The sequence below is a fragment of the Scatophagus argus genome, chromosome 17, assembly GCF_020382885.2.
Source record: "Scatophagus argus isolate fScaArg1 chromosome 17, fScaArg1.pri, whole genome shotgun sequence".
Lineage (NCBI taxonomy): Eukaryota > Metazoa > Chordata > Actinopteri > Scatophagidae > Scatophagus > Scatophagus argus.
The window spans coordinates 18,409,389-18,424,431 of NC_058509.1; the positions used below are offsets into that span (position 1 = coordinate 18,409,389).

The following is a 15,043-nucleotide window of genomic DNA, read 5'->3' on the forward strand; positions in this document are numbered from 1 at the left end:
CTGCTGCTGGAGAACCGCCCAGTGGGGAATGGAGACCTCCTGGCTGAAGCACAGGCAGTGACAGAGGTGAACGCCTACTGTCAGCATCGACGTCATGCCTGAGTTGATTCAGCTGGAGTTGGACACGCCTCCATCTCTGTTCCTGCTTCAATGCCTCCCTCTCCTGGGCTCACAGGGTCCTGACCAGGAGCTGATGCAGGGTGGCTAGGTCGCACACACTGGGCTGTTCTCCGCCCAATGCCTGGGCTCCGGCCTCACTGTCTGTACCTCCTCTTCCTCCTCTGTTTCATCTGGGGTCTGCCTGGGGCAATCCATTCTCACCCCGGCTCGGCCGTCTTGTGCCCCAAGGCCTCGCATCTCTGCTTGTTCTCTTGTGGTGGTGCTCTTGCTGCTGCTACTGGTGGTGGTGGTGGTGCTGCTGCTGCTGCTGCTTGTGCTGCTGCTGGAGATGCTGCTACTTGTGGTGGTGGTGCTGCTGCTGCTTGTGCTGCTGGAGATGCAGTTGCTAGTGGTGCTGCTGCTGCTTGTGCTGCTGGAGATGCAGTTGCTAGTGGTGCTGCTGCTGCTTGTGCTGCTGGAGATGCAGTTGCTAGTGGTGCTGCTGCTGCTTGTGCTGCTGGAGATGCAGTTGCTAGTGGTGCTGCTGCTGCTTGTGCTGCTGGAGATGCAGTTGCTAGTGGTGCTGCTGCTGCTGCTTGTGCTGCTGGAGATGCAGTTGCTAGTGGTGCTGCTGCTGCTTGTGCTGCTGGAGATGCTGCTGCTAGTGGTGCTGCTGCTGCTTCTTGTGCTGCTGGAGATGCTGCTACTGGTGGTGGTGGTGCTGCTGCTGCTGCTTGTGCTGCTGGAGATGCTGGTGCTGGAGATGCTGCTACTGGTGGTGGTGGTGCTGCTGCTGCTGCTGCTGCTTGTGCTGCTGGAGATGCTGGTGCTGGAGATGCTGCTACTGGTGGTGGTGGTGCTGCTGCTGCTGCTGCTGCTTGTGCTGCTGGAGATGCTGGTGCTGGAGATGCTGCTACTGGTGGTGGTGGTGCTGCTGCTGCTTGTGCTGCTGGAGATGCTGCTGCTGCAGATACTGCTGGTGGAGCTACTGCTGGAGATACTGGTGGTGCTGGTGCTGCTGGTACTTGTGATGGAGATACTGGTGGTGCTGGAGATACTGCTGGTGCTGCTGCTGTTACTGGAGATGCTGCTACTCTTGCTGCTGCTGGAGATACTGCTGCAGGTACTGCTACTGGTGGTGGTGCTGCTACTGCTGCTGGAGATACTGCTGCTGCTGTAGATGCTGGTGCTGGTGCTGGAGATACTGCTGCAGATACTGCTGCTGTTGCTGCTGCTGGAGAACCGCCCAGTGGGGAATGGAGACCTCCTGGCTGAAGCACAGGCAGTGACAGAGGTGAACGCCTACTGTCAGCATCGACGTCATCTCTGAGTTGATTCAGCTGGAGTTGGACACGCCTCCATCTCTGTTCCTGCTTCAATGCCTCCCTCTCCTGGGCTCACAGGGTCCTGACCAGGAGCTGATGCAAGGTGGCTAGGTCGCACACACTGAGCTGTTCTCCGCCCAATGCCTGGGCTCCGGCCTCACTGTCTGTACCTCCTCTTCCTTCTCTGTTTCATCTGGGGTCTGCCTGGGGCAATCCATTCTCACCCCGGCTCGGCAGTCTTGCGCCCCAAGGCCTCGCTTCTCTGCTTGTTCTCTTGTGGTGGTGCTCTTGCTGCTGCTACTGGTGGTGCTGCTGCTGCTACTGGAGATACTGCTGGTGCTGCTGCTGCTGCTGCTACTACTGCTGCCACGAGAGGTGCTGCTGCCGCTACTGGAGATACTGGTGGTGGTGTTGCAGATACTGGTGATGGTGGTGCTGCTGCTTGTGCTGTTAGAGATGCTGGTGCTGGAGATGCTGCCACTGGTGGTGGTGCTGCTGCTGCTGCTTGTGCTGCTGGAGATGCTGGTGCTGGAGATGCTGCTACTGGTGCTGGTGGTGCTGCTGCTGCTTGTGCTGCTGGAGATGCTGCTGCTGCAGATACTGCTGGTGGTGGTGCTGCTGCTGCTACTGCTGGAGATACTGCTGCTGCTACTGGAGCTACTGCTGGAGATACTGGTGGTGCTGCTGGTACTTGTGATGGAGATACTGGTGGTGCTGGAGATACTGGTGGTGCTGCTGCTGTTACTGGAGATGCTGCTACTCTTGCTGCTGCTGGAGATACTGCTGCTGCTGCTGCTGGAGATACTGCTGCAGATACTGCTACTGGTGGTGGTGCTGCTACTGCTGCTGGAGATACTGCTGCTGCTGTAGATGCTGGTGCTGGTGCTGGAGATACTGCTGCTGCTGCTGGAGAACCGCCCAGTGGGGAATGGAGACCTCCTAGCTGAAGCACAGGCAGTGACAGAGGTGAACGCCTACTGTCAGCATCGACGTCATGCCTGAGTTGATTCAGCTGGAGTTGGACACGCCTCCATCTCTGTTCCTGCTTCAATGCCTCCCTCTCCTGGGCTCACAGGGTCCTGACCAGGAGCTGATGCAGGGTGGCTAGGTCGCACACACCAGGCTGTTCTCCGCCCAATGCCTGGGCTCCGGCCTCACTGTCTGTACCTCCTCTGTTTCATCTGGGGTCTGCCTGGGGCAATCCATTCTCACCCCGGCTCGGCCGTCTTGTGCCCCAAGGCCTCGCATCTCTGCTTGTTCTCTTGTGGTGGTGCTCTTGCTGCTGCTACTGGTGGTGGTGGTGCTGCTGCTGCTGCTTGTGCTGCTGGAGATGCTGCTACTGGTGGTGGTGGTGCTGCTGCTGCTTGTGCTGCTGGAGATGCTGCTACTGGTGGTGGTGGTGCTGCTGCTGCTTGTGCTGCTGGAGATGCTGCTGCTAGTGGTGCTGCTGCTGCTGCTTCTTGTGCTGCTGGAGATGCTACTACTGGTGGTGGTGGTGCTGCTGCTGCTGCTTGTGCTGCTGGAGATGCTGGTGCTGGAGATGCTGCTACTGGTGGTGGTGCTGCTGCTGCTGCTGCTTGTGCTGCTGGAGATGCTGCTGCTGCAGATACTGCTGGTGGAGATACTGCTGCTGCTGCTGGAGATACTGGTGGTGCTGGTGCTGCTGATACTTGTGATGGAGATACTGGTGGTGCTGGAGATACTGCTGCTACTGCTGCTGTAGATGCTGGTGCTGGTGCTGGAGATACTGCTGCAGATACTGCTGCTGCTGCTGCTGGAGAACCGCCCAGTGGGGAATGGAGACCTCCTGGCTGAAGCACAGGCAGTGACAGAGGTGAACGCCTACTGTCAGCATCGACGTCATCCCTGAGTTGATTCAGCTGGAGTTGGACACGCCTCCATCTCTGTTCCTGCTTCAATGCCTTCCTCTCCTGGGCTCACAGGGTCCTGACCAGGAGTTGATGCAGGGTGGCTAGGTCGCACACACTGGGCTGTTCTCTGCCTAATGCCTGGGCTCCGGCCTCACTGTCTGTACCTCCTCTTCCTCCTCTGTTTCATCTGGGGTCTGCCTGGGGCAATCCATTCTCACCCCGGCTCGGCAGTCTTGCGCCCCAAGGCCTCGCTTCTCTGCTTGTTCTCTTGTGGTGGTGCTCTTGCTGCTGCTACTGGTGCTGCTGCTACTGGAGATACTGCTGGTGCTGCTGGTGTTACTGGAGATGCTGCTACTCTTGCTGCTGCTGGAGATACTGCTGCTGCTACTGGAGATACTGCTGCAGATACTGCTACTGGTGGTGGTGCTGCTACTGCTGCTGGAGATACTGCTGCTGCTGCTGCTGGAGATGCTGGTGGTGGTACTGGTGGTGGTGCTGGAGATACTGCTGCAGATACTGCTGCTGCTGGAGATACTGCTGCTGCTGCTGGAGAACCGCCCAGTGGGGAATGGAGACCTCCTGGCTGAAGCACAGGCAGTGACAGAGGTGAACGCCTACTGTCAGCATCGACGTCATCCCTGAGTTGATTCAGCTGGAGTTGGACACGCCTCCATCTCTGTTCCTGCTTCAATGCCTCCCTCTCCTGGGCTCACAGGGTCCTGACCAGGAGTTGATGCAGGGTGGCTAGGTCGCACACACCAGGCTGTTCTCCGCCCAATGCCTGGGCTCCGACCTCACTGTCTGTACCTCCTCTGTTTCATCTGGGGTCTGCCTGGGGCAATCCATTCTCACCCCGGCTCGGCCGTCTTGTGCCCCAAGGCCTCGCTTCTCTGCTTGTTCTCTTGTGGTGGTGCTCTTGCTGCTGCTACTGGTGGTGGTGGTGGTGGTGCTGCTGCTGCTGCTTGTGCTGCTGGAGATGCTGGTGCTGCTGGAGATGCTGCTACTGGTGGTGGTGGTGCTGCTGCTGCTGCTTGTGCTGCTGGAGATGCTGCTACTGGTGGTGGTGGTGCTGCTGCTGCAGATACTGCTGGTGGAGATACTGCTGGTGCTGCTACTGGAGCTACTGCTGGAGATACTGGTGGTGCTGGTGCTGCTGGTACTTGTGATGGAGATACTGGTGGTGCTGGAGATACTGCTGGTGCTGCTGCTGTTACTGGAGATGCTGCTACTCTTGCTGCTGCTGGAGATACTGCTGCTGCTACTGGAGATACTGCTGCAGATACTGCTACTGGTGGTGGTGCTGCTACTGCTGCTGGAGATACTGCTGCTGCTGTAGATGCTGGTGCGGTGCTGGAGATACTGCTGCAGATACTGCTGCTGCTGGAGATACTGCTGCTGCTGCTGCTGCTGCTGCTGGAGAACCGCCCAGTGGGGAATGGAGACCTCCTGGCTGAAGCACAGGCAGTGACAGAGGTGAATGCCTACTGTCAGCATCGACGTCATCCCCGAGTTGATTCAGCTGGAGTTGGACACGCCTCCATCTCTGTTCCTGCTTCAATGCCTCCCTCTCCTGGGCTCACAGGGTCCTGACCAGGAGTTGATGCAGGGTGGCTAGGTCGCACACACCAGGCTGTTCTCCGCCCAATGCCTGGGCTCCGGCCTCACTGTCTGTACCTCCTCTTCCTCCTCTGTTTCATCTGGGGTCTGCCTGGGGCAATCCATTCTCACCCCGGCTCGGCAGTCTTGCGCCCCAAGGCCTCGCTTCTCTGCTCGTTCTCTTGTGGTGGTGCTCTTGCTGCTGCTACTGGTGGTGCTGCTGCTGCTACTGTAGATACTGCTGGTGCTGCTGGTGTTACTGCTGCCACTGGAGGTGCTGCTGCCGCTACTGGAGATACTGGTGGTGGTGTTGCAGATACTGGTGATGGTGGTGCTGCTGGTGATGCTGCTGTTGCTTCAGATACTTCTGCTGGAGATACTGCTGCTGCAGCAGATGCTGCTCTTGTTGCTGCTGCTGGAGATACTGCTACTGGTGGTGCTGCTAATGGTGCTCTTGCTGCTCCTGCTGCTACTCTTGCTGCTGCTGGTGGTGCTGCTACTGGAGATACTGCTGCTACTGGAGATGCTGCTACTGGTGGAGATGCTGCTACTGCAGATACTGCTGGTGGTGCTGGTGCTGCTGCCGCTACTGGAGATGCTGGTGCTGGTGATACTGGTGCAGATACTGCTACTGGTAGTGGTGGTGCTGCTGGTGCTACTGCTGATGGTGGTGCTGCTGCTGCTGGAGATACTGGTGGTGGTGCTACTGGTGCTGCTGCTGCTGCTGGAGATACTGCTGCTGCTGCTGCTGCAGATACTGCTGCTGCTGCAGATACTGCTGCTGCTGCTGCTGGAGAACCACCCAGTGGGGAATGGAGACCTCCTGGCTGAAGCACAGGCAGTGACAGAGGTGAACGCCTACTGTCAGCATCGACGTCATCCCTGAGTTGATTCAGCTGGAGTTGGACACACCTCCATCTCTGTTCCTGCTTCAATGCCTCCCTCTCCTGGGCTCACAGGGTCCTGACCAGGAGTTGATGCAGGGTGGCTAGGTCGCACACACCAGGCTGTTCTCCGCCCAATGCCTGGGCTCCGGCCTCACTGTCTGTACCTCCTCTTCCTCCTCTGTTTCATCTGGGGTCTGCCTGGGGCAATCCATTCTCACCCCGGCTCGGCAGTCTTGCGCCCCAAGGCCTCGCTTCTCTGCTCGTTCTCTTGTGGTGGTGCTCTTGCTGCTGCTACTGGTGGTGCTGCTGCTGCTACTGTAGATACTGCTGGTGCTGCTGGTGTTACTGCTGCCACTGGAGGTGCTGCTGCCGCTACTGGAGATACTGGTGGTGGTGTTGCAGATACTGGTGATGGTGGTGCTGCTGGTGATGCTGCTGTTGCTTCAGATACTTCTGCTGGAGATACTGCTGCTGCAGCAGATGCTGCTCTTGTTGCTGCTGCTGGAGATACTGCTACTGGTGGTGCTGCTAATGGTGCTCTTGCTGCTCCTGCTGCTACTCTTGCTGCTGCTGGTGGTGCTGCTACTGGAGATACTGCTGCTACTGGAGATGCTGCTACTGGTGGAGATGCTGCTACTGCAGATACTGCTGGTGGTGCTGGTGCTGCTGCCGCTACTGGAGATGCTGGTGCTGGTGATACTGGTGCAGATACTGCTACTGGTAGTGGTGGTGCTGCTGGTGCTACTGCTGATGGTGCTGCTGCTGCTGCTGGAGATACTGCTGCTGCTGCTGCTGCAGATACTGCTGCTGCTGCAGATACTGCTGCTGCTGCTGCTGCTGGAGAACCACCCAGTGGGGAATGGAGACCTCCTGGCTGAAGCACAGGCAGTGACAGAGGTGAACGCCTACTGTCAGCATCGACGTCATCCCTGAGTTGATTCAGCTGGAGTTGGACACACCTCCATCTCTGTTCCTGCTTCAATGCCTCCCTCTCCTGGGCTCACAGGGTCCTGACCAGGAGTTGATGCAGGGTGGCTAGGTCGCACACACCGGGCTGTTCTCCGCCCAATGCCTGGGCTCCGGCCTCACTGTCTGTACCTCCTCTTCCTCCTCTGTTTCATCTGGGGTCTGCCTGGGGCAATCCATTCTCACCCCGGCTCAGCCGTCTTGTGCCCCAAGGCCTCGCTTCTCTGCTCGTTCTCTTGTGGTGGTGCTCTTGCTGCGGTTTCTGGTGGTGGTGCTGCTGCTGTGTTGCTGCTACTGGAGATGCTGCTACTGGTGGTGGTGGTGCTGCTGCTGCTACTGGTGGTGGCGGTGGTGGTGCTGTTGCTGCTGCTACTGGTGGTGGTGGTGGTGCTGCTGCCGCTGCTGCTGGAGATACTGCCGCTGCTGCTGGAGATACTGCTGCACCGCCCAGTGGGGAATGGAGACCTCCTGGCTGAAGCACAGGCAGTGACAGAGGGGAACGCTACCGTCAGCATGGACGTCATCCCTGAGTTGATTCAGCTGGAGTTGGACACCCCTCCATCTCTGTTCCTGCTTCAATGCCTCCCTCTCCTGGGCTCACAGGGTCCCAGGCCCCAAGGCCTCGCTTCTCTGCACGCCCTCTTGTTCCACCTCCTCTCTCCAGCTTCTCCGATGGCCACAGATCCCACCACTGCCATCAAATGTGAGGGACCAGAACAGTCTCCCTGAAGAAAGGGATCTAGGCGAGTTTGGATTCAGATGAAAGAGGTTGGAAATAGGAGGCAGCGAAGCTTCAGGTGCCAGGAATAAAAAGGCCTTTATTTTTCTGTAACACAAATACTCTAAACACAGTCTGAGAGTAGCCAAAACTCAAGAACAAACTGTCACTAGCATAGCCTCACAGTAGCTTATAGTACTTCACTCCAAGCCTTTCAGAAGCAGAATGAGGCTCCCTTAAATAGGGCTGCTGGTTGAGCCCAATTGGTTCAAACCATTATCAAGGGAATCACCCAAAATCATAATGGTCCATACAATATTATTAATCATAATAAATCAACGCCAAAATAAACAATCCACCATATCATTTACCCACACACCATATATTCACATGTCACACAATAACTTTGTACAAATACTCCATAACCAAAACAATAAAGAAACACAAACACCCCTGAGTGCAGTGGGACGCGCCCCCTTGCCCCGCGCTCAATAAAGACCGTCCATGCAGCGGCGCGCGCTTCCGCAGAGGAGCAGTGGAGCCGGACCGGGAGTGCAGGTGAGTACGTGTATGTGAGTGTATGAAGGACCAGAGTCTTTACAAACGGACAGATAAAGAGTGGGACGAGTAGTGGCTACCTCACTACACGCCTGGATGCTAGACCGGGGAGAAAGCTGTCACGGGTGAGTGAGGGACGCGGCGGGCCGTGTTTCCGGCGCCGAAGCGTCCATGGCGCACGCCACGCCAAACATGTCACCAAGCACTTAAAATATGTACACGCTGTTAAAGAGTCCATCTCTCCTTATGTGTGTGTATGCGCACCCGCGTGTACATTTGCCACAAAGTCCAAACAGTCATTTTCTCCCGACGCTGCCTCGCAGGCCACGTCATCACAAAGTGTCCGTCGCGGGAGACAGTGAGAAGGGGGGTGCTCACCTTCTCACAGGCATGTCATCATATGTTATAATAAAGAGTGTGGTCTAGACCTGCTCTAATTGCAAAGTGTCATGAGATAACTTTTGTTGTGAATTGGTGCTACATAAATAAACTGAATTGAATTGAATGTCCATTTTCCACTCTGTACTGAGCAGCTGGGCTGAGTGGAATAATAAAGTATAATTATGGTGCATTAAAACATTCGTCTTATTTTGAAAGCTCTGACCATAATTTCTGTGTGAATGATTTTGAGCTGACACTGTACCCAACAAAGCTAATAAGCTAAAATTTTAGCCTGATTATAAAGCTAACAGCTCAGCCATTTACTGAGACAACAGTCTAGCCAGATTATCTAATACTGAGTATGACCTCAGATCACTTGATGATAAAAACTATGAAAATATGAATCAAGTTGTAATGGACCACACACTACACACCACATTTTGCATAAAAACAATTAAAAGAAATATAAAATTCCACAAGATTTGTGTCTGGCAGACAGAAAAATGCTGAATGATGGAAATACTTAGCTTAATTTGAAGAGTCATCATTTGAGCAACTTCAAGACATTAATTATACCCCCACAGTGCAAAAGCTACAAATCAAGAAATCTGTGTTGAGTGGAGGTTCTACTGAGCTCAGTGTTGCTTGGAGGGACTGCATCAGGTATCATGAAATGTGCTGTGGAGTGCAAACAGTGTGCAGGTTTTATTCAAAGCTCCACCACTCACTGAATAGCATTAAATAGCAGACTCACAAATAACTTTGGTCTTAATTATGAAAAAAGAAGAAAAGCAGAAATTTTGCAAAACCTCGCTTTGATGTGGAACTCTTTTCTCTAAGCAAAGCCTCAACTTGGTGTTCAGTATCTTTTATGAGTCAAAAGCACATGCTCTTAAGACTAAGCTCAAATGTATGTCTGAAAACATTTAATAAAAAACAGAAACAGGTGATGGCTCTGACGGTTGTCCAACCTTGGACTACAATGATCACCTCCACCTTCAACATGCATGCTCATGCATAAGGCAGACTTTATCTGATTCCTGATGAGTTCGACCACTGAATGATCAGTGATCATCACCCTCTGCCCAGTTTTCTCTTTGTTTTCAGCTGTTTCATTCAAAGAAAGGCCATAAGCTGACAAAAGGCATCCATGTTTGTTTGGGTTTCAGGCGCGTCACAGTCTTTTACTGAAACTGATATGTGGTATCATTACATTCCACAGGATCAAAGGGAAAATTACACGCTTGTGCTACTTCGTTACTTCACTTATGTTGTGTTAATGTGTTGATGTTAAAAAGAACCTCTCCTTTGGTGTATGAGGCAGTTCCTTCAGCTTCTTCTCCAGAGGAAACCTAAAGTCTCAGTCACACAGAGAAACAAGAATATTTACACATCTGTTTACCCCTCAGTGAGTTTAGCATATTTTTTGTTTGCTTCATGTGGGCTCCTTGAGGACTGAAAACGCAACAAAGCTTTGCTAATTAGTATAGATTGCCAGGCATGCAGTGGCAGTCCTCTAATCGCACCACAGTTAGCATCACGCTCAGATCCTTCATGCATTTCCCTTGGCATTTTAAAGTGGGGGGCCTTTACTAAAGCTAAAATGCAGGCGTTTGTCACACACAGGGGCTCATGGGTAAAGAGGTTTGCGAAGAAAGGTAATCAAAAAATATGAGCATAAAGTTGGAGGCTGTGCTATGAAAAACTTGGCCGGAATGAAGCAGATGAAAGGAGTCGTTTTTGCATTTCTTTGTGCTATGGGGTAACAAAGCGCTCTCTGCCTAATAACACAGCAAATAGGTTGTCAGTGGAAATCCATTTAGTTTGGAGGCAGCGCTGCCCTTATAGAGACAGGCTCTATATAAACATTCAAGCTTTCAGTGCTTCAGCCCTCATTTCACTGCTTCATTTCTGGCTTTGCTTTGCTATAGCTATTCAATCTTACTGACCCCACTGCTTTTCTCTTTTTCTGTGCAGCTCCCATTTCTTCTTTAAAAGTCATTTTTCAAAAGAGCTCTCAGTGCAAAGGGCTCTGATTCAATCTGATGCAGGAAGGATGCGAATTTCCAGCAGCCAGATAAAAGCTGAGGCAAATGGAAGTCTCAAAATGGAGATCCCATGTGTGATAGAAGATCTGGAGCCACATTTATAAAAATGATTTCAGATTTATTCTTGGACTTAGTGTTAAGATCGTTCCTGATCGCGTGCTTAAGTTTGATTCATAAAAGATGCTGAGCATGTGATGCAGTGTGTCCAAAATGATGATCTGTCAGTTCCTCACACGTTTAACTGATATTTCCCACCACACTTGTCAGAAATACAAAGTTCACTACGAGGCTTGGACGCTTGTGTCTGAAACTGCATCACACCTACATCACCAACAGGAAAAGCACTTACATCAAGTCTGGACTTTGCTTAGAGATAAAATAATTTCCACATGAAAGTAAGTAAGAAGTTTGAATAACTACTTATACATGGTTTTCTGCTTAAGTCATACTTGAGATCAAAAATGATCATCAGGTCCTTTTAATGGTTTAGAGTGGCTGCACAGAAAATAATGATGATGATGATAATAATAATAACAATAAGCTTCCAACATTGATATGTATGATTTCAGCCACTGCTAATTTCTTTTTTATTAAAAGCAAAGGATATTTTTAGTGACTGGCTTAATCCCTACATTCAGTTTAATGTGTAATGAGGCTTTAACTGTGAGGAAAATTACAAAGAGAATGAATCAGAGTCACTGAGGATGAAATCTGTTATCCAAGGGGGGAACCTCAGCATTCACATACACACACATACACACATATGACTCTTTGGTCATATGACTCGTGTGCAACCCTGTCCCCACATTTCAGTTGTTGAACAAAACTGCAGGTTATAACTCATTTTCAGTGAAATTAAAAAGCTACAGATATTGTGCAAAATTAAAAAGGCAATAGGTTTTAGTCAGTTCTTGTCAATATCAGTGTCAGTCAGTGAATCACCACTAACACTATAAAAATGATACATCAGTAGAGATTAAATTACCCTGCGATAGCTTGGAGTGGAATAGAAAAGCAGCTTAATCCACCTCAGCTAGCTAGAATGTTAAACTGCTCCTTACATGATGCATCAGTCATTTAACATAACAATATAACACTGACAGGTTACTTTTTTATTGATAATACATTTGCCTACATTTATTTTCATTTTTTTCCACAAGCTGTGAACACAACACTGTTATTTACGTTGACATGGAGAACATGTTAGCAAAACGATTCAAAGCTTTTAGTCAGAATTTGTGTCCACCTGGCAAATATTGCAAATTGTAAAATATTCTTTAAGCTTTGTTTGTTGAGGGAAACATCTGGTTTAGCTGCTAAATGCCCCACTATGTCCCCAAGCTAGTTACTAATTGTGTCTACCTGTTTGGCACTGAGCAGGTGGGTTTTTAGACGTTTTTCTCTGACAGTTGCTTGCTTCAGGCAGAAATAATGCTATGCAAGCAGTGACTGTGAACCGCAAGAAAGACAGCAAATTTGCAGACTGGAAAGCTGTTCAGAACGCACAGTGTATGTACATTAAGTCCAAAGGAAGCAGGTAAATAAATTACCATAAAATCAGTCTAGTTTGATTCCAAGGAAGTTGGAATGGTGCCTTTGAAGGGTCTAATGCAGCATTTTTCACCCTGAGTTTCTTATAAATTACATTCTAGTGGCAGATGTTAAGAAAACCATCTACCTGGGGAACAATGGACTCTTACTGAGGAGAACATTGTTCTAAATTGCTGTGTTTTCTTCACTTTCAGTGCACTATTCATTGTCTTCCTCCATCTACCTTTCACTGCAAACCATCTCATCATCTGAAGAGCTAGTCGTCAAAGGCCATGCAGCATCCGCGTCCGTGGGCATCACAGTTTGCAAGCACCAATCACCCCCATTGAGCCGTCCCCAATTCAACCTCGCAACAACAAAAACTGGCAGCAGGCTTTGTTTTATTCACTAAATGTGATAACAGTCTTACATCCGTGACCCTCATCCTATAGCATTTCCCCCAGGAGACTCCTGGGGCTCTATAATAACAAGCATCTTTTACAGTCCATTTCATGCTGTTTCAAATACAGCTTTCTTTTAGGCTCCTGTACGTACAGCAACATCTTCATTTGTGCTTTGTCAGCAGCAGTGGGAGGAAGGAGACAGGAAGGATTTGGTTTTGCTGTAATAACTTGGGATTTGACTATTAGGACTCTTAAATTGACATGACTATCACATGGAAGCCAATTAACCTCCTCCATGTTAAAAATCCAAAACCTTGCATTGCACAGTTATCAGTTATCATGACTAGATGATATTGAAGTATTAATGTGCTGCAATATTGTGGTTAGCTTATGAATTGGGCCTAATTGAGACTTGTTATCTAAATGCTGCTGCCTGCCACTTAAACTCACTGCATCGATTAGTCCCCAAAGACAAATTGGACATAAAATTTTCATCGACTCACTGCAGTCATAAATATTCAATGCTCATAGCCAAGATGAAGTCGAGTTCAGTTCACAGTTTCTTTATTTTTTTTTCTGCAAGAACACAATAACTCATGGATAAACACGGTTGCTGTCAACATTTGGAATTCATAGCTAATTATACTTTCATGCAGGGCTGCTTACTGAGAACACAAGTACTGATTCTGATTTTGTTTTTCTTCTGTAATTTATGAGGTTTATGCAGAAAGGAGTAAAATGAAGCTACTTTTATTTTGTATCTCATTACTCTGATATTTCTTTTGTTTTTGAGGTTTATTTGCCTTCCTGGTGCAAAATTAAGAAATCATTTACTGTCAAAAATGAAATTAATTATTCATGTATTCATTAAAACTTGCAGTGTCTGTGTATTTATCAGAGGGGAAAGGTGACAGAGAGGGCAGTGTACAGGATTTTAAAATACAGAGATCCTAAAACCAAGCGTATAAGGATGTATGCCCCCTGGAATAATTTTGATTTTTCTCGTCTAAAGATGTCTGTTTTAAGACATTTGGAGAGCAAAAATTGGATGACAGCCACATCATAAATGATTTGGCAAGCAGTAATACATGATAATCAGGTTAAATGTTGCAGTAAATGATTCAGCTAGAGCCTGGAAATACTGAAGAGGCTGAAATGAACATGGCATCTCAAAATGAATGTTGACTGGGTCTCTCTGCTTTTAAAATGACATTTTTCTTTTCATTTCTCCCTCCGTCCTCTACTCTTTGTTCTCTCTATCCACTGGCTGTCTCTTCCTCTGTGACATCTCACTTGTTTATCCTGTCAGTGTATTAGAATAATTCAGTAAAATTATATACACCTTCTGTGATCTGTGTTTGAGTTTGAATTGTTTTGTACTTGAATTCCAGAACAAGCACAAAATGTTATATTACAACATAGTGTATTATGTATGTATATTAATATCAGTATTGTTTGTGTTACACAGCACAGGGACACACTGTTAATCCAGCACCTGCTCTTCCTCTCATGTCATTTTCTCTCTCTTCACCTTCTCCTGAATCTCTTCCTTTCCCACAGCTGAGATTTGACTGATTAGCTTACTCTTCAATATTTCAATATTCGATCTTTTTTAAAGAGTAGCAAGGGATCACATTTGTAAATAAATGGAAACTATTAATCATGGAACTCATGCTCACCATGCGCATGGTAAAAATCTACTGAAGCTGCTCTGATATATATGATGGATGAGTGGCTCAATGCCCTTGATCAAGACTATCTTGTATCCTTATTCAATCTGATAAGACAACTTGATTCTACTTAATACATTAATTCATTATGGCCTCAGTAGTAAAGCAGGATACTGCTGTTCTTCTCTGGCTGCTATAATCTACTGGCTAAGATATCAGCAGCTCTAATTAGTTCCACACATATTGGACATTGCAAACAATTTGACAGTAGAAAAGCTAGTGAATTCAATTTTGAAATGAGATCTTCTGATCTCTTGAGAAGGACCTATGTGCATTGGAGTTGATGAGCTTACAGGATTTATTTACACCTCCCTGTGAAGGTCAGAGGCACCTCATCAGCCCCACAGACTGACCTGGTATGGTTTGCTTTCATTCAGGCACACAGAAACACCTGATTCAAGATGGAGAATGATTCAAGTGGAGGATGTGTAATGGAGGAGATGACTGCTGCTGATGAGGAAGAAAGTGAACCAAATGAGGCCTTATGGGGTTGCATTCTATCATTACTGCTGGTTTGACACTATTACTAATGATTACTGACAGTGGGATTCAATATGTAGGACTCCATGCTTTATCGAGTTAGCACACACAGTTAGTACTTTTAGTATTAATATACTGAAACACACCTATTCTTACATTGTGGAATTAAAGAAACTCATTCAGTTCTTTTGAGTTTCATTCCTGAGATAATCCAAATTGTTGATAAAGTTCATGTGAAAAGGTCAAAAGCTCTACAACAGTTTCTAACAGTCAAATTATGAAAATGTTTAACCTTTAAAGTCTGTCTTGGAGCAATACTCACAACATGTATGTACACTCTGACAGTCTTTGCCTGGTGTAATCATTCCTCCAGTTTATACTGGATATCAACAATGAATAAACAAATGTAAAATCTCCCCTCTTTAATATACAGTATGTGAAACTTTTTAT

General features: G+C 48.7%; 1 protein-coding gene across 1 annotated transcript; it reads right to left on the bottom strand.

Annotated features, from left to right (window-relative positions):
* Positions 1 to 2,528: 2,528 nt before the first annotated feature.
* On the bottom strand, positions 2,529 to 5,990 carry LOC124074930 (uncharacterized protein DDB_G0271670-like). Its single transcript, XM_046418279.1, has 4 exons — positions 5,917 to 5,990; positions 5,399 to 5,612; positions 4,213 to 4,627; positions 2,529 to 3,205 (listed from the first exon to the last, which is right to left on the bottom strand). Exons 1-4 carry the CDS (start codon positions 5,988 to 5,990, stop codon positions 2,529 to 2,531), a joined length of 1,380 nt encoding a protein of 459 aa, XP_046274235.1.
* Positions 5,991 to 15,043: the final 9,053 nt, after the last annotated feature.